General features: G+C 47.7%; 1 protein-coding gene and 1 long non-coding RNA gene across 5 annotated transcripts in view; one reads left to right on the top strand and one right to left on the bottom strand.

The window, feature by feature from the left end:
- The window catches only part of SPRED2 (sprouty related EVH1 domain containing 2), a 114014-nt gene extending 104755 nt beyond the window's left edge, over nucleotides 1–9259 (top strand). For all 3 annotated transcript variants that reach the window (XM_011281129.3, XM_019827292.3, XM_045054286.1), the window contains exons 5-6: nucleotides 3566–3715; nucleotides 5966–9259. In XM_011281129.3, the coding sequence (XP_011279431.2) occupies nucleotides 3566–3715; nucleotides 5966–6631 (816 nt within the window). In that variant the 3' untranslated portion in view covers nucleotides 6632–9259. The remainder of the gene's footprint in view (nucleotides 1–3565; nucleotides 3716–5965) is intronic.
- Nucleotides 4741–17669, bottom strand: LOC123384488. Of its 2 annotated transcripts, none has more exons than XR_006595633.1 (4): nucleotides 16545–17669; nucleotides 16062–16169; nucleotides 10766–10877; nucleotides 4741–9739 (listed from the first exon to the last, which is right to left on the bottom strand). It is a non-coding gene; the product is annotated as an uncharacterized LOC123384488 (long non-coding RNA). The 2 variants fall into 2 exon arrangements; XR_006595634.1 differs by lacking the exon at nucleotides 16545–17669 and adding an exon at nucleotides 11739–11851 and having other exon boundaries at nucleotides 16062–16529.
- Nucleotides 17670–26448: the final 8779 nt, after the last annotated feature.

Raw genomic sequence — 26448 nt, 5'->3', positions numbered from 1 at the left:
CATAGCTTAGGTGGGTGGCTTTTCTCCAGTGTGTGTGGAAGCCACAAGGAGAGTTATGGGAGAGTCTGTTCAGAAGTGCGAGTGGACTGGGAGTCTGGCTGCCTCAGTTGGTAGAACGGGCGACATTTGATCTCAGGGTCGTGAGTTCAAGCCCCACATTGGGTATAGAGATTACTTAATAGGGCACCTGGGTGGTTCAGTCAGTTAAGCATCTGACTTCAGCTCAGGTCATGATCTCACAGTTCGTGAGTTCTAGCCCCGCATCGGGTGAGCTGAAGCCTGCCTGTGCTCCACCCTCTCTCCCTCTCTTTCTACCCCTTGTGCTCATTCTCTCTCTCTCTCTCTCTCTCTCTCTCTCTCTCTCTCTCTCTCTCCCCATAAATAAATAAATTTTTTTAAGTTCATATTTCCTTTTTAAAAAAAGATTAATAAAAGAAGAAGTGCATGTGGAAAAAAGATTTTTCCCCCTTGTTTCTTAGAGATGCCCTGCTAGTTCACTGCTTTTGTTTGTAGGTCACACTGCATGGCAAGATTTGTCTGATAGTACAGATGTGGAATAAGCCTTGGCTTTAATGGAGGCTCTCTTGCATGCTCTCCTGCTCAAGAGTCTAGACACACCCAGAGCAGTCCAGGCATGGGTGTCAGCTCCGCCTGCAGTAGGCAGTGAACTGTGGACACACTTCAAAGCTTTCTAACCTTCTTGCTCCCTCGTACGAGTTCACCATTAGATTAGGAGATATTTAACGGCTTTGCTCATTCTCACGTTCTCTGATAATGTCCAGGAAGCTTTGCACTTGATTGTGCAGTGGGAAGAGGCTGTTCAGGGTTAGGGAGGTAGGCTGGGTGCATCAGAAGGTGGCATATCTGGTTAGCTAATGAACACTGGGAAAACATGGGCACGCCTCATTTCTCAGAATGACTCTCTACACATTGTTAACCTGGACAGAGTTCACAGCAAACAGGGTGGAGGAGGGTGAACGGATGATTAACACAGAGGTGACCACGATGCCGAGTGCATATTATAGTGTTCGATACAAGGGTAGCTTCTGACGTAAGAGATGACTGTCGTTTGGGGCACTGGTTAAGAATTTAACTCTTGAGATTTGAATCACCCTGAAGGGCCCTTACCTACTCATTCAGGAAGTGTTTATCGAGATCTTCAGAAACTTTGTATTATGAGACCCCATCCATCCCCTTATCTCCCGGGTTTGTGTAAAGCAGGGTGCACCTTCTTACTTGGAGAAATTGTACTTGTGTTAATCACAGGAAAACACCTCTCAGAGTAGGCATTGGAAAAGACTTGTGTGAACTTGAGAAGCCGCGGTGTTGTGTCCTGAAATCCCACTGGGCTTGCTGATCAGGGGCCACATTTCAGTCCTGCTCTGCAGTGCCTGCCCCGCCATGGTCTCTCAGAGTCTGTTTTGCGGCCTGTGACGTGGAGACAGTATTCCACCTGTACCCGTGCCCCCGTGTCGCCAGGGTCTGGCACACTGTATGCACTTGCACGGTCTGAGACGACTAAGAGCTCTTTGCTTTATTGTTCTGTCTGGTCCACAACCCCCTCCCCTGTGTGTTCAGTCGGTACCTCTGAAGACGTGAAGAAAGAGCGGGTCGGGAGATCCAAGACAAGACAGACTCCAGAAGAGAGTCAAAACTCCTTGCGCGTCCGTTTGGTTTCTTTCAGTTGCTGGGATTTGAGGAGTAAATAGCAATTCTTCCCCAAGTTCTGAACTACTGAGGGGAAAAAAAAGACAGGAGACCCTTAATGAGTGAGGATGCCAGTCCTGGCTGACATCTGCGGGAAGCAGACGTCTCGGGCTGGGACCTCTCGATCAAACAGACCTGCCCCACCAGGCACGGGCGCTGGACCTCCAAAGCCTCCCACAGTGGGTTGGCCCTTGGCCTCCAAGCAGGCCGCACAGTCCCCAGAGTGGTTGCCAGTACGTGCTGTTTGCCAGGCAGGTGGCTCCCAAGAGGCAGAGCAGAGAACGAGCAGACGCTGCGTGCCCGGTTCCTCTTGCACTGCTGTGGAGAGGAGTGAGGGCCGGACACAGGCAGGAGTGGGATGCGGGCGGAACTGCCACGGAGGAGCCAAAAGTGAGGGGAAAGCACACCCAAGTGATGAATCCCACGCATCTGGGCTTAAGTTACCAAAGGGAATCGGCCCACACCATTGGGACACCCTAGGGTAGATCGCAGGCTGCAGCCTCGACTGGATCCAAGCTCAAATGGCTCTGGGAGGGGGTGGAGGGGCTGCCTTCTCTTAGTTTTGCTTCACTTCCTCCCTGGAAGGTGCTGTCCCTGTGCCCTGGCCAGGATTCCAGGCTTTTAGGACCCCTAGATCTTCAGAGAAAAAGACGGCATCTTTTCTGACCTCTCCGTGAAAAATCTCCGTATTAACCTCAGAGAGGACCGTGTAGCCATACCTGAATTAGTCACTCTGGATGGAGGGATCAGAAACGGGCATCAGCTCTGTCTCACTTGGACCAAACAGAATTGGAGAAAAAAAATCAGGAGGGTTGGGTTGCCAAAGGGATGCCACACGTGTCCACTAAGTTTTTAAAATTAACGTAGTTGTGCTGCATAATGGGAATATGGGTGTCTTTGTCCTAAATACTTGTCCCATTTTCCTGGGCATTCGTTACTCAATAAGTTGGGGGAGAGGGTGTAAAAAAAGAAATAAGCAAATGAGACAAGGGGAATAGAAGATTGAGAAATGAGAGCCAGGAAGGAGTTCGTCGATACTTGCCAAAAATAGGACACCTAGATATAAGGAAAACCTTTTCATTGGTTTGGGGAAGAAAAGGATCTGTGACTCTGAGGATGCAGAGGGCGGGTGGGTGGTTCTGAGGATTCTTGGTTTGGAAGGTGGTGGCCACCGTCCATCAGATCCATCACCTTCCAAAGACCCTGTCACAGAGGATCCAATCTGAACTCGTCTCTACCAGGAGAGGAGTTCTGCACTCAGGTCCAAAAGAGAGGGGCCTGCATTCTCTGTGCAGCTGTCTCTGTCACTTCCAGCTTCCAGTGACCCTCAAGGCTTGCCTTCAACCCAAAGATTACAACATCTCTTCCTGGAAAGCCAGTGCCTACGATACCCTTGAGGTAGCCTTATTTCTGACACTTTGCCAGGATCAGCTCCGCACAGAAACACTTGGGTTTGATCTTGGCTTATATGCATCTCCTCTGCTCACCAGAGTCCCTTGCAGCCAGGGCTACCAGTGGTGTAACCGTTCTTGATCAAACCGGGATGTACCCACGGGAGGCCTGATGTAGTGAGCCCTTTCCCCAAAGCCTGGTGGCTGCTCCCACATTTGAGAAAACAAACCCAACTTTTCCAGGGTCTTGGTGGCTGGCTTTCTCTGCCCCTTGAGCCAGCCACATCATGTTTAGACAATCTGGCCCTTCAGGGGTCCTGGTGCTTCCCACAGCCAAGATAAACTCCAGATTTCGGGAAGTCCGGCAAGACACCAGAGTGGGGGGTAGACGGCGTGTTAGGTTTTGGTATGTGGGTTTGGTTTTTGTTTTCATTTTAATTAACTCTTGGTTACCTCCCTCTAAACAGACAGCTACAGACAGTTCTTCTAATTCCTCCCAGAAGAGGGAACAGCCTACTCGGACAGTCTCCTCTCCCACATCCTGTGAGCACCGGAGGATTTACACCCTGGGCCACCTCCATGACCCATACCCCACGGACCACTATCACCTCGAACAGGTGCGCGGCAGTCTGGTTCCTTTGAGGGCAAGGGGTGGATGGTTCCTGATCTGGAACAGCCTCCTCCTCCTTCCATGTAGCCTGCTGCTCAAGCCCAGGCCTTCTCTGTTCCCCGTATTGACGGTGGTAACGGCAGCTCGTCCTTAGTTTTCTGTGTGCCAGACCCCTTGCTAAACCTTCGTGTGCTTAATCTCATTGAGTCCTCACAAATTATCCCACAGGGCAGGTCCTGGGCCTCCCCGAGTGATGGAAGAGAAGTTTGAGGTTTAGAGAGAGAAAGTCCTTGATGGAACAAGTCTCAAATGCAGGCGTGGGTTCTCCACGGGGCTATGCTATCTCCTGAGGGCTATCCAGAGGGCTTCCTGGCCAGAATCGGGACTAAAGAATGCTGTCCGCTTGGCTCAGGCACCCTGGCATCGCGGGTTACAGGCCCAGGCTTGCTTGGGGGGATGTAGCTGGAGTCTGGCATTCAGCGATTCAACAAATATTTACCAAGCGGCTGTTTGGCAGAGCAGGCTCCCAAACTGTGGGGCATGGACTGGTGCCTGTGGGGGTGATGTGGCCACCGGTGTGCTTTGCAAAGAAAAAAGGAGCACAGGGTTGTTTTGGTTTAGTTAGTTTTTTTTTTTTTTTAACATAAAGCTAGATTTATAAGACTCTAAAAAATTTTGTGTGCTTCCTAATATTTTGGCATTAAAAAAAAATTTCTTTTTAACGTTTATGTATTTTTGAGAGAGAGAACACAAGCAGGAGAGGGGCAGAGGTGCCTGGGTGGCTCGGTCAGTTAAGCATCCGACTTGGGCTCAAGTCATGGTCTCACGGTTTGTGGGTTCAAGCCCTGCATCGGGCTGTCAGCACAGAGCCCGCTTCAGATCCTGTGTCTCCCTCTCTGCCCCTTTCCCGCTCTCTCAAAAATAAACATTTATATAATATATACATATAAAAGACAAAATCACATTATGTAGCCAGGGAGGGGAATTGACCCTTGGAATCACCTTACTTCACAAAATAATTAGCAAAATCTCTTTCTGCTCCCAAGATTTGTTTTTATTAATCTAAGATTGTGATTTTCTGTGAAACTGTCAAGAATCTAACAAGAATTAGGCAACATGTGTGAGGCATGGCCCCTGCCCTCTAGGAGCTCACAGTCTGGTGGGAGTGATGGATAAATGTAATTGCCATGAGATAAATTCTATGGCAATATTCTCATCACGGTAATGGCAACAGGTGTCAGCCGCATCCTGTGTGACAGTTGTGTGTGCACGCTGCACAGATTCTCGTCGTTCTCGAGGTAGCCCTGTGCTGAGAGAGAATCTGAGTCTGCGGCTTTACTCTGGTGGGCTCCCTCAGAGCCGTTCGGAGGACCTCAGGAGTAGAAGATCTCACACTGCCACGAGGGTGCTCCGGGGGAGGCAGCCTTACCGACCCACAGAGATGCCGGTGTCACCCTGGGGGGGAGAATGCAGATCTGGGGGCTTTGAAGGCAAGGGAGCATGGCTCTACGGTCCAGCTTGCCTGAGCTCGCATTCCAGCTTGCGCTTGACCATCTGTGAGATCCTGGTGGGATTCAAACCCAGGCAGTCCGCCTCCAGATCGGCACTCCTACCCTTTCTATATTTTCCAACCAGATGACAAGGTACTTGTATCATAGCTGCTGGTATCCCTTTTTGCTATTTTGAACATGACCCACGGTGCAAAATGCATCTTGTATTGTGACCTGGAATGCAGATATTCCCTACACACAGATAACCCACATATGCTACCCTTGGAACATGCAGTGCACTCCAGTATTTTTGTTTCATTGGGAGAAAAGCGGGTCTTAGAAAAGAACACACTGTACAATAACAGGTGAAACTAATCTGTTAGAAATCAGGATAGTGGTCCTCCCACCCCTGAGGCGTAGAAGGGAACTCAAGGGAGGGGGGCAGTGTCCTAGGGAGGTCTCTCAAGTTCTGCTTCTTGAGCTAGGTGTGTTTAGCTGTCGAAAATTCAGAGTGCATTTTTTCCCATACGCACACTTTCCCCCCTCTATGGTAGTACTTCCACAAAAGGGAAAAAAGATCTCCTGACCCAGGAATGGATCAAGGATCACAATTTGAAATACACCTTCAACCCAGGGGATGTTCAGTAGTTATAGGAGCAGTGAGTTTCTTCCAGAAATGTCTTTGTCAAGGCGAAAGGTACCTAGTGGAGCGTTTTATCTCTTTTCGGCGCGGCAATACAACCATGTCTCCTTTTCCCCCCGGGCAGCCGATGCCAAGGCCTTACCGCCAGGTGAGCTTCCCAGACGACGACGAGGAGATTGTGCGCATCAACCCCAGGGAGAAGATCTGGCTGACCGGCTACGAGGACTACCGGCACGCGCCAGTGCGGGGCAAATCCCCCGACGCCTCCGAGGACGCCGACTCCTACGTGCGGTTCGCCAAGGGCGAGGTCCCCAAGCACGACTACAATTACCCCTACGTGGACTCCTCGGACTTCGGCCTCGGCGAGGACCCCAAAGGGCGCGGGGGCGGCGTGATCAAGACCCAGCCGTCCCGGGGCAAGTCCCGGAGGCGGAAGGAGGACGGCGAGCGCTCCCGGTGCGAGTACTGCAGGGACATGTTCAACCACGAGGAAAACCGGAGGGGCCACTGTCAGGACGCGCCCGACTCTGTGAGAACTTGCATCCGCCGGGTGAGCTGTATGTGGTGTGCGGACAGCATGCTCTATCACTGTATGTCGGACCCCGAGGGAGACTATACAGACCCGTGCTCGTGCGATACTAGCGACGAGAAGTTTTGCCTCCGGTGGATGGCTCTTATTGCCTTGTCTTTCCTGGCCCCCTGTATGTGCTGTTACCTGCCCCTGCGGGCCTGCTACCACTGCGGGGTGATGTGCAGGTGCTGCGGGGGGAAGCACAAAGCGGCCGTGTGACTCAGTTTCCCTCCCTCCCTTCCTCCTCCCACAGCCACAGGGGAACTTGTCTCTGACATACTCTCACCTTCTTTCTTGCTCCCTGGTACCTTGAGGCGCTATTCCAGCCTGGGGAGCCCGCCTGGTGAACTCTGCACTTTCCCCTCTCCCCACGCAGCCCCCACCAGCCACCCACTCTGCGTCAACCACACACCCATACACGCAGGCACACGGTGTTCTAAGGAAAGGAACCTCCGCACAGACACTTGTGTACTATTACCAATCTGTAATCAAGCTAACTGTCTTATACATGTGTTGATTTCATGTCTTTCCTACCCACCTCTTCCAGCGCAGAGGCACCTGCAGTCGGAACTGCTGATTTGGGGTGGGTTTTGTAGTTGGTTTTCTAGGAGATCTTGCTCATGGGTCGGCTTGCCGGTTGCTAAGGAGCAGCGGATTCCTGCAGATAGGTAACGTCAGAATGATGAAACCCTACCGGAAGTATTGGAACCTGCAGTCAGATTATGTATAGGAGGTGAGCTAGTTAACAAACGTCTACCACAAAACAAGATCGCTTTAACTTTTGTAAACCCAAATTTGCCAAGTAAGCTGCAGTTTCTCTTTGGAGCCCATAAACATTTCCTGTGCCCTCCCCCCAAAAACCTGACAATTATTTACTGATGCAAAACATTCACCCACAAAAATGAGAATTGAGCCTTAACTTCAGATTAACTTGTGTGGATCAGGAAATTCCATAAACTGCATTGCATCCTCTTAGACCAGGGGTAGAAAAAGGGGATTTCAGGTTTGTCTGAGCTTCCCCAGTTACCCCTAAAGTAGAACTTTTTAAAACTGTGTCACCACCACGTCTAAAAATTTAGCAATATTAGAAGAAAACACTAATGAAGTTCTGCTCATTGTTTTGCAAACGAGATAGACTATTCACACACAAACCAGTGTTCTCCAAAGAGTTCCAGTTGAGAAACACTGAAGTTGTGGTAAAGAAAATTAGAAGGAGCTTCCTCCCACACCCCCACTGGCTATTTTCTCTTAATGGGGGGAAATTTTAAATGTCATAAATTTGAAGAGTGGTGGGTTGCATTTTGTTTGTGGGTTTCTGTTCTTGTTTTCATCCTGGACTGAATCTCACGTCACCAAATGCTTTGTTTATACTTGGGGGAAAAAAACAAGGCCATATGTAAAAACCCTTCCAATGCCTAAGTGTCTTTCTCCTGCATCTCAAAAACCCAGACTTGCCAATTTGGGTGCACAGATGGTTAGGTCAGCAGTCTGGGTCTACCTGTCACCTGGCCATGTAGGAGGCTTCTAATTAGCTGGAAAAGAGTATTTTCCCAGTCTATTGCAAGGAGTAGCCAAATCTTGTCCCAGAAAGAAAAGTGAAGAGTGAGTGGTACCTAGCATAGTACAATCAGAACGTCATGGAGACCATAAGGGACAGGCTTGTCAAAGTTGGCCGTTCTTCCCGCCATGATCTTCCTGTGGTAGTTGCCAGCTCAGGGCACAGCCTGCTGTCTGTGTCTCCGCTTCCCCCCATCCCTTCTCTGTTGCACACAGGGCATCAGTCTTCAAGGAAAGAGACTTTTTTCCAGTCTGCCAATCATATTGGGAAAGTACGAGCCATGCTTACCTTCATGGAACATTTTCAGCTCATCTGAGCACCCGCCGCCTTTCTTTAGTCAGATCGTCGATGTAAATACCCAGTGTGCTTACGAGTTAGTTGGTAGACATTTTCATATGTTGGAGTGAATGGTGTGGCCTTCCAGTTTGGAAAAGTTGCAGAGAGCTGTCAGTCTGGTGATGGAAGAAAAAAGAACTGCTTCCCAGTCTGGAAAACATCTAGAAAACCTTCAGCCGGCCTCCAGATGCTGTCGAGAGGCCATTGCCCCCCACTCTCCAATCCTGAGGTATTTCCTCAGGGCCTTTCTCAAGGTCTCCTCTCTACAAAGCACAACACTAATGTATGTTTTGTTAGACCTCAGTTCCGAGTGCCCCTATTTATTTCAGTAAGAATACACATGTCCCCGCCACTTTTTGTTTGTAGTCTCTATTTACTTGTTGTTTCTATCTTTTTTACCCCTTGTCCTTTTCCACCCTTTTGAAGAGTTATGCTAGTGAATCTTACTTCGCATATACGTTTTGGTTTGTGAAGGCAGCGGTTAAGGGCACAAGGACAGCCATGGGGACATTTATGTAAATACGTTTCTCTCTAACTGCCACACTGCAGCTGAACAGTGTGTAGTATTTTCCCAGTCAGCTTTGCCATACTGACGTCAATCATTTGAGAGAAATTATTCAGATTTTATTTTTGTATCTGTGGTAACAAAACATTAACCAAAAGATTTGTTTGGAAGCTTCCTCTGACCACCCCCCACCCCCCAGCTATTTGCTCACATTAACAAATTAAAGTGCCTGAAGCATAATTCATTCTTCACCTGTATACTAAAAAAAAAAAAACCTGTTGTATTGATTTTTTTATAATAAGCCTTTTTACCTCTGTGTAAAAAATATATATACAAGTGTATGATGTACATTTTAGTTCTTAACTTTTTTTTATGGTTTCTAATATGTATGACCAATGTAGCCATTGCTTTAAGATGTACCATGTAAATATAAACACATCCTATCAGACCGCTGACTTTGGGGTATTTGTCTGGCAGAAGGGTGGGAGGGGCGGTAGAGCCTTGGCACATGCGAGAGTTCTCGCACACAGCCTGGGAAGGGGTTTCCTCTGGAGAAGGACGCGTGGACGCTGTTTTGGTGAGGCCCTTCCCGGCCGTGGCTGTGTCATAGTCCCCGGGGGAGACTGCAGCTTCTCGGGCTTGGATGCTTCAAGGGAAAGGAATGCTGTGTGTCACAGCCCCGGGAACACCCCCTCTTCCCAGGCCTGGCCTCCCCCACGCGTGCTCCTCAGAGGGAACAGCTGCGCTGCTTGTGAGGTATTTTCCACCAATTCCTGCGGAACCTCGGGTGGGTGTGTGTGGCGTTTGGTAGACCGTTTCTCACTGCAAACAGTGGTTAAGACGGCAAGACCCCCGGTCTCCTCAGAGTGACGTTTGGCCCACTTTCCCTTCCATGTGGACTCTTTGGATGCTCAAAAGTGACAGTCCTCTGGAGAAAATAAAGTGTGGGGTCTTTTAAGGGTCACAGAGGAAGGCCTCAGCTCCTCTCTAGAGAACCGAGTAGGGGCCTTAAAAAGACATATCGAGGGGCCCTTTTAGTTTTAACTCTTCCAAGCCACAGGCAGGGGTGAAAAACGACAGGAGATTCTGGAAATTGGAAAGGAAGAGGAGAGAATCCGTAAAGATTAGTAATTAAGAGATCAATATAGAACGTGAAAGCTGTTTAGAGTACGAGAGGCATAAAGATTATAGATTATTATAGTGGGGTGAAGAGCCAGCATGGAGGAAGTAAGAACATTCAACGTAAAACATGTTTTCAAGAAGTTTGATGGTAAAGGACTAATCGGGTTGCTCTGAAATAGAACTGAATTAAGAAAACAAGTTATTCTCTGCCAGGACAGTGTGTGTGTATTTACTTGTTGTGACACCTTGAATAAATTGTTAACGATTTTTTTTTTTTTAAGTGAGAAAAAACTGGGAAGTCACCTCCAGAGCCGCATCAGGGACCGAAATCTTACCTGACCCTCATGCCCCCACCCCCCCATAAGGCATATGCCTCCTATCATTCATTTGTTCACGGTTGAGTAGCTGAACTATAGAAGGGGTAAGTAACAATAAGTAACTATCACATGACTACGGTCATGTGATGCAAGGACTGAACCAGCCCTAGCCTCGCGCTCATACCTCTGCTCACCTTCCTTTTTGGGCCTGAGAAAGGGGGCAAGGGCCAAGAGTCCTCCCGGCTCCCTTGGGCCCATCAGGCTGCCTCAGGATTAGCTGGTCATCTGGCGCCCCGTGTGCTCAGCCAGGCGCTGGGCACGTTACACACGTCACCTCCTCTAAACCCCCACAGAAAAAAGGGATCGTCTGCACTTAACAGGTGAGAAAGCAGACATGAACTCCATTAATTCCATCGTGTTTGTTGGGCCGTCTTTCTGCCATTGTTCTCCATTAGCCCTTGGGCGAGTGACTTCACCTTTCTGACCTTTGGTCTCAGGTATGAGTGGAAGAATACCTGTCCCCGGCACGTCGGGAAGGTCAAATGATATGCTGCAGTTACAGCGCAGTACATAGTAGGTGCTTTGAAATGCTAGTCCTTTCCCCAGCTCCTCCTGTATTCCGGAAACCTGCGGAAACAGAAGTTGAAGTCACTGTGGCTATTTTCTGAGTATTTAGACCTACCACCTCTATGTCGAGATTTCTTTTCCTTAACCTCTCTGCAGTTCTAAACGGGGTTCTGATCCCTTGCAGGCCCTTCCAGGTAGGTTAATGGCCCAGGGGATGGCTGCGTTCCTCAGGGATCGAAGCCTGCAACTTGCCAGAAAATCGGTGGCCTCTGAGCAGTTCTGCCGAGAGGGCTGCATCCGGCTCAGCGGATTTGACCGGGATCGGAGCGTGTTGTCTTACAGAGCGCTGCTATCCTAAACTTTCCCGCCCCCTTTGGTGGCCTTGACCCCTGCAAGTCTGTGCCCTCCTCTCCTGGGCCTCTGCTCCACCACTGCTGGTTACCACCCTGACACCCCCAACAGTAGGCACCCCCGACAGAAGCAAGACGTCTTCCCAGGGGAAAAATTGTTGCAAGAATTCTGTTTTACAGGGACTCCCAGGGCGCTTTGTTATTCTACTGTGGCTTTTAAGCAGGCACTACAGAGCCGGCCCTGTGAATGAGGGGCCAGAGCTTGTGTAAGGCATTCTTACTGCAGGCTTGTTGGGCTTTCCAGTTTGTGGGGGGAGATGGTTAGAAACACCACACTTGGCCTGCTTACCTAGGCCTGAACCAGATGTGTGGAATGAAGGGAGATGGCTATGGTGACATCTTGTACACCAGACCCGAGTTGTGACCTAGGGGATCCGGGCCCACCGGTCTTCTCAGCTAGAGCAGCCACCAGGCTAGTGGTCCCCTCAAGGCAAGCTGACCACACAGGGCAGGGTTGGGTGGAGGTGGGGCTGGGACCCAGCAAGTAGCAAGGAGGAAGCTCCGTATTTACCAATGAGGAATAAAACCAGTTCTGTGATAGCCATGCCTGGGAGGTACCTTTGTCCTCTCATCGGTCTCTTTTCTCATTTCTTTTTTCAAAATCAGAAGTTGGAGGCAGGTGCTCTGATTATAGAAGTAATATACATAGTCATTATAAAAATGTCATATACTACAAAAATATAAAATAGTGTCCGTGTGTTGCCCCGGGTTGGCGTAACAAAATATACACTGGGTGGCTTAAACAATGGAAATAAGAACTTTGTCCAGTTGTGTTTTGTTGATACGTATGTACTTGTGACCATTCAGTTTTCCAGCCGTTTTGCAGTTCCTGTCTTCCTTTGTCTTCTCTTGCTTTTCTCCTTTGCAATTTCATGATTTTCTATCGTTATATACTTCCATTCCTTTTTCTTTATCGTTTGTGTTTCTACTATAGGTTTTTGCTTTGTGGTTCCCATGAGTCTTACATATGACAACTTACAATAACAGTCAATTTTAAGTTGATAACAACTTGAGTTTGAGTGCACCCTAGGGCTCTATGTTGTTACTCCCTCCATTACACTGGTTTTGGTATCACATTTTACATTTTATCTTGTGTATCCTTTAACTAATTCTTACAGTTATGTTAGGCCACAAAACAAGGCTTAATAAATTTAAGAAGTTTGAAATCCTGTCACAATCACATTTTCTAATCACAGTGGTGTGAAACTAGAAATCAATTATAAGAGGGAAACTGGAAAATTCACAGATAATGTGGAGATTTAAAAACATGCTACCAAACAACCAGAGTCAAAGAAAAAAAAAATCCACAGAGAATGAATGCATGTATTAGCAAATAAGAACTCAAAAGCCCTACTTTACATCTCAAGGAATTGGAAAAAGAACAAACTAAGCCCAAAGTTGGTAGAGGAAGGAAATAGCAAAGTTCAGGGTGGACAGGAAGGAAAATGAGACAAAAAAGACAATAGAGAAGACTGATGAAACTAAAATCTGGTTCTTTGAGACAATAAACAAGATTGGCAAATCTTGAGCTAGAACGACCAAGAAAAGAGAGGACTCCAATGAATAGAATCAACTGAAAGAGATCGTACAACTGATATCACAGAACTACAAAGGATCTTAAGAGACTACTATGAGCAATACTATGCCAATGAACTGGACAACCTAGAAGAAATGGATACATTCCTAGAAACATACAAGCTACCAAGACTGAATCAAGAACTAAAAACTTGAATGTATTGAATCAGTCATGACAAACTTCCCAGGACCAGAGAAGTCTACCAAAGTTTAAAGAAGAATAAACATCAATCTTTCTCAAACTCTTCCAAAGAACAGAAGAGGAGGGAACACTTCTCAACTCATTTTATGAGGCCAGCATCACCCTGATACCAAAATCTGAAAAGGACACCACAATTACAGACTAATATCCCTGGTGAACACAGATACAGAAGTTCTCAACAAAATATTAGCAAATCAAATTCAACAAAACATTAGATCATAAACCATAATAGAGTGGGATTTATTCAGGGGATGCAAGGATGGTTCGACACCTACAAATCAATCAACGGGACATACCACATTAACAACATGAAGGAGAGAAATATGGTCATCTCGATAGATGCAGAAAGCATTTGACAAAATTCAACATCCACTTACGGTAAAAATTCTCAACAAGGTGGGTATAGAGAGAATGTACCTCAACAAAATCCAGGTCATAATGACAAGTCTACACCTAACATCATACTCAGTGGTGAAAGGCTAAAAGTATGGTATTGGCATAAAAATACACATAGATCAATGTAGCAGAATAAGGAACCTAGAAGTAAACCCACTTCTATATGGTCAATTAATTTACAACAAAGGAGACAAGAATATAAATGGAGCTGGGAACATTGGACGACCACATGCAAAAGAATAAACCGGACCACTCTTACACCATACACAAAAATTAACTCAAAATGGATTAAAGACTGACCTGAAACCATAAAACTCCTGGAAGAAAACTAGCCAGCAAGTCCCCTGCCATGCATCTTGGTGATGTTTGTTTGGCTTTGACACCAAAAGCCAAGGCAACACACGCAAAAATAAACAAATGGGACTGCATCAAACTAAAAAGCTTCTGCACACTGAAGAAAACCATCACAAAATGAAAAGGCAACATACTGAATGGGAGAAAATATTTGCGAACCATATCTGATAAGGGGTTAATATCCAAAATATATAAAGAACTCATAATTCAATAGCAAATATATATGTAAAGAAGTGGGCAGAGGATCTGAACAGACATTTTTTCCAAAGACTCACAAGTGGCCAACAGCACAAGAAAAGGTGTTCAACATCACTCATCGTCAGGGCAGTGCAAATCAAAACCACAATGAGATATCGCCTCATACTTGGTATAATGCCTGGTATCAAAAAGACAAGAAATAATGAGTGTTGGGGTGCCTGGGTGGCTCAGTCGGTTAAGCGTCCGACTTCAGCTCAGGTCACGATCTAGCGGTCCGTGAGTTCGAGCCCCGCATCGGGCTCGGGGCTGATGGCTCAGAGCCTGGAGCCTGCTTCCGATTCTGTGTCTCCCTCCTTCTCTGCCCTTCCCCCATTCATGCTCTGTCTCTCCCTGTCTCAAAAATAAATAAACGTTAAAAAAAAATTGTTTTTTAAAGAAATAATGAGTGTTGGCAAGGATGTGGAGAAAAGAGAGCCCTTGTGCACTGTTGGGAATGTAAGTTTGTGCAGCCACTGTGGCAAACTGGGGGGTTCCTCAAAAAAATTAAAAAAGTTACTGCCATATGACCCAGCAATTCAACTTCTGGGTATTTATCTGAAGAAAACAAAAATACTAATTTGAAAAGATACGTACGCCCCATGTTTGTTGCAGCATTACTTACAGTAGCCAAGATACTGGAAACCACATTAGTGGCCACTGAAGGCTGAATGAGTAAAGAAATGTAGTCTATATACACGTTGGGGTATTTTTCAGCCATTAAGAAAAAATCTTGCCGATTATGACAACATGTATGATAGACTTGAAGGCCACTATGCTTAATAAAATAGGCCAGAAAGAAACACACGGATCTTATAATCTCACTTATATGTGGAATCTTAAAAAAAACAAAAAAGAGACACCACAGACACAGATCAGAGAGGTAGTTGCCAGAAGTGGTGGGGGGTAGTGGTCTAAAGGTACAAAATCCCATCATGTTATAAGTAAGTTCTGGAGATGTAATGTATCACATGGTGATCATAGTTAATATTATCATATTGGGTATTTGAAAGCTGTTAAGAGAGTAGATATTAACAGTTCTCATCACACAAATTTGTAGCAACATGTGCTGATGGATGTTAACTGGATCATTATGATCTCTTGCCTTATATACACATATCAAATCAATATGTTGTACACCTCAAACTAATACAGTAATTATAACTCAGTAAAAAGTAAAGCAGCAGCAATGAGAATAGAACTGTCTTCTGTTTAGGTAGACATTAAAACAATCTGCAAAAAGCCTGTGACTCTCATTTAAACATTTTAAACGTGGTTTTTTTTCATTAGTAATGTTATTTATGTTCACATTCAAAGGGCTTATTATTGTTTTAAAATAACTTTTTAATAAAGGTCTTTAAGTTTCTCCATTTTAATTTCTTCTATAGACATACCAAGAGCTACTAAAGCTTTTTGTCGTCCTTGGTAACTTTCAAGAGGATAGAGGGACCTTGAGAACCAAAAGTTTGTGGCCTCTTCCCCTCTGTGGTTAACAGGCTCTTTCTTAGTTTTGCCCTTACTCTCTTCAAATGCAGCTTTGATCTGGCTCTTCTCTTTTTTGGGTACTTTATGTTATCTGATTTTAGCCAGCAGTCTTTATATCTCCTTTCCTAGCTCAGACTATTTTGTCTTTCTAGTTCCTTCTTTAGCCAGTTCCAGTAAGGCCATATCTTCTTGCAGCAGCTATCTGAGGTTAGCATGTGTTTCTTATTGAACAGTAATGTCCAGAGAGACGTGCTGCCCCGAGTCTGGAGAGTGGTTTTCCTCTCCTTCAGGCTCCACCCTCTTTTCATTGGCACCTTGGTGGTATTCGCACGGAGAGCCCTCTATCCAAGGGCTCAGCCTTGTCCATCACTCAAGGTAAATGTGGCATCCTCAGCCTCCCACTTGGGTACTGGCCGCTTCCTCTGTGGATCTACGCCTGCTTAGCTCAGGTGTTCATGCCTACTGAGGATTACCTGGGATATTTCTGAACCAGCCAACGTTTCTTCTGCTCCACTCTTGGACTCTGGTGAGGCTGGGGAACCCAGGGTAGTCTGCAGACCTTTAAGCAGCCATTCCCCACCCCCTTACCTTTTGTACCAGTTGAGGTTCCTCCAGCAATTAAAGATCTGAAGAAACAGTGCACACCTTTAGCCATTCTTGCACTGTGGTGCATGCTGGAAATCACGGTCATTGTTGCTTTGGAGAGAGGCAGAAAAAGGAGAATGAAATGAGGCTGTGCCTGACCGGAAGACCATTCCTGCCTTCCCCGGGTGGAAGATCATCACTGACAAAGGGGCAGAGTAAAACAAAACTGTTTCTTTCCTTTCTGGGGGCTGTCTGTCCTATTCTGGTTCAGAGGGGCCAGCACAAATGGTGTGAAATCCAAGAATATTCTTCTAAACGCATCCCAGTGGACAGTGTGGTTAGTGACAATTCTGCCTGGATTTTGGCTCGCAGCCTCCGTGTGGTCACAGGGCTGTTGGCGTTTTTCACGTTGGTGTGGGATTTCTGGGAGTCGCAGGGGATGCTGCAAGGGGGTATCACGTGTGTCTGGGCCGCTCCTGCACTCACCTGGGAGTCTTTGGAATTAGTATTTGTGGCTTGATGCAAAAACCATCCCACGTTCCTTTTTTTTGTCAAGCCTGGGTAATAACTACCTCTGTCTCATGCTTTGCCATGCTCCATTAGTAACTATGGTTGCCTTGTGAGCGTCTTCCAGAAAAGCCTTCCCCTGCCAGAGGAGAGAAAACTGATCATGTCTGCCCAGCCCTGAAAGCTGACATTGTAAGCCATCTCACAAAACCACCCTGTGCACTGTGCAGCGCAGGAGAAAGGGCGAGGAAAAGAAACACGGGACTCCAGGCTGTGGTCCCTTTCTGAGTCTACCTTTTGGGGCCAGGAAGTCGTGGTGTGGTTCCTGCGTGCTGCTTTTGAATGAATGTCTTTGCATCCTTGCTGGCTTGATGTGACAAGCAGAAGCCGCTTTGAAGATGCCTCACCCCGACGGAGCCCAGCTATTTACATAGTGGCCTTTCATTCTGTGAGCAGAGTGTGTGCTCTGCAAATATTTTAGGCCTCCCTGCGTGCTTGTGGGCCCCTAAGTGCCATTCACCAGCTTTTAAGTTTGTTTTGCAGGCAGCAAGCCGCCGAGAGGGAGGCCTGACTCAGAGCACAGGGGGCCGGCCGTCTGCCGCTGCCGCCTCCTACCGCGGCAGACCTAGAGGGGAAGGAAGCCGTGGGTTTTACAGCTGGTGTTTTGGTTTAGAAAAAAAGACAGAGAGAAAAGAATTTCTTAAAAAATACCTCGCACATGTAAAATGCCACTAAATGTAAGTATCCATGCAGTGTTTGGGGACGAGGGAAATCGCGTGTTGGGTATGATTCATCCTTCCTCCTGGTGACAGCAAAGGAGGTTCGTACTGAGCCTCTGGTATTTTGGGAGTTTGTTCCAAACGCTCTGAGTGGGAAGGCCCAGGTTCCTCACCCCTCGCTCAGAAGGAGGGTCGTGTCTGCGTTATGTTAAGGCAGCACAGTGTTGGCTTCCTCTCCTCTCATCTGACTTTGCGCAGAGATCCTCACTTTCCCATCAGAAACTGGGTCGGCAGCTTCATGGGTGCAGGAGACCAGGGTGTGGAGAGGGGAGAAAGCCATACTTGCCTGAGTCTGACCTGGGCCTGGAAATATGCAGTGACAGATCTAGATGGGGGTGGGGGGTGGGGGGTGGGGGGAGGGTCCCACCCAGTACTGCCTCCCAGCAGGTGCGGCAGGCTCCCCGGAGGCGGGGTGAGCCAGCCGCCAGGAACACGCAGTCTTTCTAGGATTAGGCTTTTACAAGTTACCAAAACATGGAGTGCTGCTTCTAGGCTGACACATACCTTGGCAGGGGTAATGGGGCTTCTGCCCGGAGCTGGGAGTCCCCGGGGTCAGGCTGACCTCCAAGCTGCATTTGGGCCTGAAGGAGAGGCCTCGTGGTGGGTGTGGTGGCCTCTCAGGGCAGATGCATTCCCGGGGAGCACTGGGGCCACAAGAAGCAGGCTGACCCAGGAACCAAGTGCACAGTTCGGGCAGACGGGGAGAGCCTGGCTACCGTAGCCCAGGCTGCTGGCCGGCCAGCCACAGGCTCCCCGCGCCCCATCCACGCATTCTCTGTGGGGGAGAGGGCCTCCTCACTCCCTCCGGCTCCTTATAGCGCAAGTTCCTTGTCCAGATTAGACAGCCTCAGCAGAAAGTGGAGCAGTGTACCTCTGAAATTCAAAGCTTCATTTTTCCAAAGCTCCGTTAGACTCAAGTTTGGCGGCATAGAGTGCGGAGTCCAAAAGTTGTAACAGTTAACTCGGTTACGTTCTGCTTCTTGCCCTGGCAGGCAGATTCAAGCTTATATACATGCCTTATAATGAATTTACCAAAGTTAAGCTCTACATTTGCTGCGTGCGGTTCTCCGCACATGTGTTTCAGTGGACAGGAAGACGGTTAAGAAAAATACAAGTCCTCTGCAGCTGAATCAGCAATTGAGGAGCACCTAAAAGCTACCACCAGTCCCCAGATCCGTTATTCACAATCAGCCCCCACAGGCCTGTGGTCATTGCCCTGCTTAATGCAGCCCGTGTTTACCTGCACGCCCACTGCCCCCCCCCCCAAGCCTGAGGACTTGGCAGAGACACGTATTGCTCAGAATTACACACATGACACGTCCACCTCCACGCTGCCCAGGCCCTTGCAATTAGGTGTGGCCACATGCCTAGTTCCGGCCAGTGGGCTATGAGTGGAAGTGACAGAGGCATTCAAGAGTGAGTGTGTGATCCTCCCGTGCTCCACGCTCCCTCCCCAGCCCCGCCCCCACCCCACAGCAGTCACGGAGGCCACCCACTGTGGTGGTAAGCCACAAGATGAAAGCGCATGGGGGCACTGAGTCACTACAGAGAACGGCTGGCATGGGGAGAGGCCTGAGTCAGGGAGTACATGAGTAAGTACAAAATAAATCCGGGTATGAAGCCAGTATAATTTGGGGGTTGTTTGTCACCACCAAAGACGTCCTAACTGATACTAAGATAGCAGCAGTTTATATACAAAACACCAACCTCATGAGACAAAAAGCCAGCTTCACCCTAGTGAAGGGAAGGGAAACAGGTGCCAACAGGGCAGCCCGCACCCTGTCCCCCAGGCCCAGAAGTGGCTTCAGGGACTTTTCAAGCCTTAGGACGAGCTAGAGAAGAGGCAAAGCTCTGTTAATCAGAACTCGTTGAGCCAAGATGGGGCAATGGAGGGAGCAGTGCAGAGGAGACAGAAGCCCCAACCCACTGGCCTCCCCACCATGTTTACGGTGTGACCTTGGGCAAGCTGCTTCATCTCTGGGCTTCAGCCCCGCCTCCTCAAGTGAACCAGGCATGATGGGGCTCCACCTGCCTGGGGCAGCAGGCTTAACACATGACCCTTACAATTCCTGGCTTCCCCAAGGGGGCTGTGATGAGATGGTGGCTGCAGAGAGGAACTTCTGCTACCCACATTCTTGTCTTCACTCAGAAATGTCCCTGGGGCACCGGGTGGTGAAGTCTGTCACTATCAACCCTAAGGTTGTATGTACGGGATGTCTCAAAGCCTATGTGGCTCCCTGGTGGCCATCCCCAGTACCCTGGAGAAGATAGAAGTGTGGTCCCTGAGCCAATGGCTAGTGAGTGACCCCAACTGTCCCTGCAGATCATCTTGCTCTTGTGGTCAAAAGCACCGTGTCGAAGCACCGTGTCGCTCACACACATTTGTGGAGCCATTTGCCTGAGGATGCTTGTGGCAACATTGTTACTGATGGCAAAACATACAGAAAGGCCAAAAAACCAGAAAAGTCTCGAAAGTCCTAAGGAGTCGAAGTCAAGAAAACAAGGCACAGATAGGGTAGGTAACACACAACCGTTTGTGTACTCATGTGTAGACATACAAACACATATGTATCTGTGTGTGTAATCTGTATAGCCGGAAGGCAGTACAAGAAGCCAGCAATGCTGACTGCCTCTGGAGTGGGGTCTGCATTGGTGGGACGGAGTTAACTCATTGTAAACTCTTGAGTACTACCTTTTACTGTCCATGGACATACTCTGTTTTCCCCTAAGTTTTTTATCAAAGAAGAAAAAAAAAACCCACTGGTGTTAGAACCCCAATCCTAGATTGCAAGCCAAACTTCACTACATCACAACTGTGTGATCTTAGGCAAGCCTCGGTTTCTTCACCTGTAAAATGGGGACGATAATAGTGCCTCCCTTGTTGGCTTGTTAGGAGGCTTAAATGAGATAATGCATAAGAGGTTAGGACAGGGCCCGGCACCCATTAACCATTCTTGGCATCCATTCATGGCACCCATTAAACTATTTTTGACAAAGCCCAAAGCTCACTGTCCATTTGACCACAGAGCCCAGATATCTGACACAATCATTAAGACCATTCCTTGAAGAGCGAGGGTTGGTATTCGTTTTAATATTTTATCACCTGGCAGCATCTTGTGGAACACACTCATTCGCAGCCTCTTCCTGTGCCCTGGCCAGCCTGCTATTAACAGTCCCCAAAGCCTTCTTAAAAAGTGTGCTTCTCCATATGGTTTCCCAAAACTCCTGCTGAATAGACAGGGTTGATATATAGCTGGGTGAACATCCTTTTCTCCTTGAGCTTTTACGGAGGATGTGAGGGCAAAGGCTCTTCTTACCAAATGAGGGAGAAAAGACTCTCAAAGCCATTATGTGTCTGACACCAATTCAATTACCCGATCCGTGGCCTTTTCAGCTAAGCACTTCCTAAACTTCATTAGTGCTGCAGGACTGCTGCCAGCCGACGTCCAACCCTTTACTCAGACTGTCGTAGGGAGGAGAGGACAAGCCTCCTCTGTGACGGGTCACTGTGGCACTCCTGCCTCCTGAACAAAGGAGACCTGGGGCCTTGAGGGCTGAGTGGAGGGCCCAGTTGAGGTTGTGGGACCCACTACTAACCTATCCCAGCCTGATTCCCATCACCCAGAGTTTAGAGTGATCTTTAAAACAAAACTTAGAGGGGTGCTTGGCTGGCTCAGTCAGTAGAGCATACGACTTTTGATCTCAGGGTTGGGAGTTCAAGCCCTATGTTGGCTGTAGAACTTCTATTAAAAGAAGGGGCACCTGGGTGGTTCAGTCGGTTGAGCATCCGACTTCAGCTCAGATCACAATCTTGCGTCCATGGGCTCAAGCCCCACATCAGGCTCTGTGCTGACAGCTCAGAGCCTGGAGCCTGCTTCAGATTCTAGGTCTGCTTCTGTCTCTGCCCCTCCCCTGCTCATGCTCTGTCTCTGTCTCTCAAAACATAAAATAAAACACTTAAAAAAATTAACACATACACATACACACACACACCTACCTAAGAAAATCTGAATAAATTATTAAAAAAAAAAAAAGATAGGGGCGCCTGAGTGGCTCAGTCGGTTAAGTGTCTAGGTTTCGGCTCAGGTCGTGATCTCATGGTTTTGTGGGTTCAGGCCCCGTGTCAGGCTCTGTGCTGACCGTGTGGAGCCTGCTTGGGATTCCCTCTGTCTCCTTCTCTCTCTGCCTCTGCTCTGCTCACACTGTCTCTGTCTCTCTCAAAATAAATAAATAAACCTAAAAAAAAATAAAAAATAAAACAAAACTTGGAGCTTCAGGTTGGTGAAGGCACCCACGTTTGGGGAGGGTTCCACACCCCAGCTGCACAGGGACTGAAGCTCCTGGGCTTAAGACCCTTCCAGACGTCACCATCTGTACCTCTTTACCCAGTGATTCATCTGTGCCCTTAAAACATCCCTTGTAATAAACCGGTAAACGAATAGAAAGGGAAAGGAGGAGGGTCCAAGAGTGAAGAAGGACAGAGAAACTTCTAGTAACTAGGGAATGAAGCAAAGTCGGGAGCTGCCAAATCAGACAACTGACATTCTGTTCAACCAGTGATTGCTTCTAGAAAACACAGGCTGTGATCTAGGGTACATATTCTCTGAAGTATGAAACAAAGAGACGGGGAAACTAAGGCTTGGAGAAGTCATGGACAAGAGGTCAAGGACAAAAAGTTAAAGACAAAATCGGTTTTTTCATCTCCGCTAAATGATCCTCAAGATCCCTTTAATCTCCAAGAAGAAAACAAAAACCCGTTTCTGTTCTACAGTCATGATGAATTCAGCATCTTTCACAAGAAACAGAAGGAGCCTGCTGTGCACCTTTTCTTATCCCACAAAATTGAAAATGAATAATTTTTGTGTTGATCATATTACGCACAAACACACACACACACAAGCAACTATAGGACATGGGTTGTGTAGTCTGCTCTGGCTCATTCCTTGTAAGGCCAACAGCTCTAGAGTCTATCCCACTGTACAGACCCAGCCCAGCTCACCTACCAGAAACACTGATTTACTTGTCTATCTAAGCCAGGGTACAAGAGACTTGAGTGAAGTTTACGGGGCCTTATGCATCCATGCAGCAACCATCAGTGACCTGATCACCGAGAGCAGTAAGTAGACAACAGGGAGACTGAACTCTTAAAAACTGTGGTCCTGGAACAAGGATCTTGGGAGCGTGGGTTGGTACAAAGGGATGGGGCTTCTTGCCTTTGTGAATACCACTGGGCTTTGGTCAAAAGTGTCTCGGCATTATCCCCGACAGAGTGGAGGCCAGAGGCCCTTCCCCGCTCACGCACCTGTGAATTACTGGACTTCTAGAGAACCATGAAGGAAAGGGAAGACCTCTACCTCTTGAAATGACTGAGATGGACCTCCATGCCACCACAGGAGCTTGAAATTCTATTTCATTAGGGGAACGAAGTAACTGTGATTTTTTTGTTGTTGTTGTATCAAAAGTTGGCAACTAAAAGTCTTATCAACTACATGGGAAACCTGGCTGACTCCATCGGTAGGGTATGTGACTCTTGATCTCTGGGTTGTAAGTTCAAGCCCTATGTTGGGTATGGAGATTACTTAGAAGTATTTTTAAAAAGTCTTATGAACTACATTTATATCCCTGGTACCTAGCACAGAACTTGGCACAAAGTAGGTGCTCTGTGAGTATATAATGTACGCACGACCAATTCAGGGGCCTTGTAAGATCTTCCTTCAGTTGTCAAATAAAAAGCCAATTACTTCTCATAAGTTCTATTATTTTCACAGGCAGGGAGTGGGCTCTTACCATTTAGAAAATTATTCGTGCCCGTTAGAAAGCAGAAATTCTCCCTTCTGCTGCGTGTCACTCCCCTGCTCAATTCTTCTAGTGGTTTCCTGTCTCACTGTGAACAAAATCCAAAGTTCTTACCGGGACCCTCACAGAGTCCTACAGCCTCTGGCCCCACTATCTCTGTGACCTCATCTTCTATCACTCTCCCCTTCCTTTGCTCCCTGAAGTCACACTGGCCTCCTTGTTGTTCCTCAAACATGTTCCTGCCTCAGGACCTTTACACTTGCTCTTCTCGCCACCTGAAATGCTCTGCCTGGAGAACTCTTCAGCATTTTATCCTTGCTTACGTTAGGTCTCTGTTTAAATGTCACCTCTTCAGAAAAGTGTTCCCAAATTACTTTATCTAAAATTGCATTCCCCTTGGGGCACCTGGGTAGCTCAGTTCGTTAAGCATCCAACTTTTGATTTCGGCTCAGGTCATGATCTCACACTTTGTGGGTTTGAGCCCCGCGTCGGGCGCTGTGCTGACAGCATGGAGCCTGCTTGGGATTCTGTCTCTCTCTCTGTCTCACTCTCTCTGCCCCTCCCGCTCATTCGCTCGCTCTCTCAAAAATAAGCATTTAAAAAAAGAGAGCAGTGTTCAAAAATAAAATAAAATTGCAACCCCTCTTATTTACAATAGCCACATTATGGAAGCAACTCAAGTGTGCATTGATCAACAGATAGGGAAGGGGAAAAATAAAGAAGATGTGGTTTGCACACACGCACACTGGAATATTACTCAGCCATAACAACAAAATCTTGCTATTTGCAACAACATGGATGGAGCTAAAGGCTATAAGGCCAAGTGAAATAAGTCAGAGAAAGACAAATACCATGATTTCACTCATATGTAGAATTTAAGACATAAAACAAGCTAACAGGAAAAAAGAGACAAACCAAAAAACAGACTCCTAACTCTAGAGAATAAAGTGATGGTTGCCAGACGGGAGGTGGGTGGGGGGCTGAGTGAAATAGGTGAAGGGGATTAAGAGTACCCTTATCACGAGGAGCACTGAGTAATGGACAGAAGTGTTGAATCCCTATACTGTACAACTGAAACTAACATAGCACTGTATGTTTACTCTACTGGAGTTTAAAAAACAGAACACCCTCAGATTGGATCACAAAAGGTTAAAGTAATACCCAAATGAAATTCATTAGCCCAGCATGTTTCTATTAATAAACAAGAAGCCCTGTTAAGGGAAAAGCTTTAAAAAAGTAAATAAAATAGCATTTCCTGTCAGTCTCCCTGCCCTACGCTCTGTGCTTACACTACTTTATTTCTCCTCATGGCCCTTACGTGACGTATAATATAGCTTGTTCCCCCATTAGGGCAATACGAGAAAAGTTCTTATTCACTCCTCGATCCCCCAATGCCTTAAACAGGAATTGGCACACAGTAGGAACTCAAATATTTGTTGAGTAAATGGGTGAATTTAACACCCACTGGGTGTTCTCTGGGAGTAAGATTTTGATGGTCATGAATCTCAGAAACAGAATGCTGGAGCTGGAGGAGTCCCTGAGAGCGTGGACTTCTGCCCTCTGAGGGCCCTGCGAGGGCATCTGACACCTGCAAGGCCTGGGGCTTTCCGCTGCCGGTAAGGAAGCTGCCCTGAGGAGGGAGACCCCCCAGCCCAGGGCTCTGCTGTCTTCTCCAGCCTCACTGGGCCCAGAGCAAGAGGGAAATTCCATAGACAGTAAGAGCTATTCTGAGAAAATAAATTTGGGAAACCCTGGGTGAAGATGTCCTTTCTCCTCAGGGCCACAGGTAAGCTTCTGTGCATTGTGATTCTCCAAGGTAGGATGACTGTAGATCACATTTCTCAAACTTTCTTTTAACCCTTTGGCCAGAGAACACTTTCATGGGATTTGTGTTCCCACGGATGCATTTTAGGAAACCCTGGCTTCAGGGCACCTGGGTGGCTCAGTCGATTAAGTGGCCGACTTCCGCTCAGGTCATGATCTCGTGGTGCGTGGGTTCAGGCCCCAAGTCGGGTTCTGTGCCTGCTTCGGATTCTCTCTCTCTCTCCCTCTCTCTCTCTCTCTCTCTGCTCCTCCCCTGCTTGCACACACACATGTTCTCTCTTTCTCGCTCAAAAATAAACAAACAGTAAAAAAAAAAAAAAAAAAAAAAAAAAAGAAAGAAGAAGAAAAGAAAACACTGGCTTCGTGCTTTCTTCTGGCTGAAGTGCCTCCTGAATAGGTGTGTGGGAAGCTGCAGGAAAGCCGGTTGCTTTAGTTACCTAAAGAACCCAGAGAAGGGCCTCTCCTTTCCACAAAGCCATGCTCACCAGCTCCTTCCATTCCCCCCAGAAGGGCTGAAGCACAGCTCTCTCTACTATCTGCCCCCTCCATGGTCCCTGGACCTGAACCCACTTCCTTCAGCATCTCAAAGTGCTTCCCTTCAAGACTCACTTGGGCCATCTTTTCCCTCCAGGCCTCACCTTCACCCACCTACCTCCCGATGCCCTGGCTGGGAGGGCTTCCTGCCTCCTGGAGCCCAAGGCACCCACAGGGGTCAAGAAACAGCCCAGAAGTGCTCCCTCTTCCCTGCCCTGGGGGCGCCTCTTTGCAGGGAGCCATTTAAATAGCTGGTGTGTGTTGTAATTTTTTTTTTCAACGTTTATTTATTTTTTGGGACAGAGAGAGACAAAGCATGAACGGGCGAGGGGCAGAGAGAGAGGGAGACACAGAATCGGAAACAGGCTCCAGGCTCTGAGCCATCAGCCCAGAGCCCGACGCGGGGCTCGAACTCACGGACCGCGAGATCGTGACCTGGCTGAAGTCGGACGCTTAACCGACTGCGCCACCCAGGCGCCCCAACTGGTGTGTGTTGTAAAGGAGACAGGGTTCCAGGACAGTTTGTGCAAGATCCAACTCTGTAAAACAGCAGCATGTGCCATGGGCATGTTCATGTACATCTGCGTGGAGAAAGAAGCTGGGGAGTGACGGTGGCTCTCTCTGGGCAGTGGGATCTGGGGTGGTTTTTTCCTTTTTTGCTAAACTATACTTTACAATTTTATTTTTCTACATGTGTTTAAAAAGATAAAAAAAAAAAAAAAGAGCTCGTGTAAGTGTCACAGAACCCACAGCTGTCATTTGCTTCCTCACTAGCTGTGTGTGACCTCAGAGTACTCGCCCTCTCGGGTTCCTCATCTCAGAGTTGCCCCACCTTGTTCCTTCTGGGAGATTCCCCGGGAACCAACTGCGATCCACCACTAGAATTCAGGCGGCGAGAGGGCAAGCGAGGGTCATCAGCACCTCCTCTGTGTCCTCCCGAACGCCCACGC

The sequence above is a fragment of the Felis catus genome, chromosome A3 (genome assembly GCF_018350175.1).
Source record: "Felis catus isolate Fca126 chromosome A3, F.catus_Fca126_mat1.0, whole genome shotgun sequence".
Classification (NCBI taxonomy): Eukaryota; Metazoa; Chordata; class Mammalia; order Carnivora; family Felidae; genus Felis; species Felis catus.
Note: the sequence above shows the minus strand (reverse complement) of the source record. Positions and strands in the feature narration are given on the sequence as shown.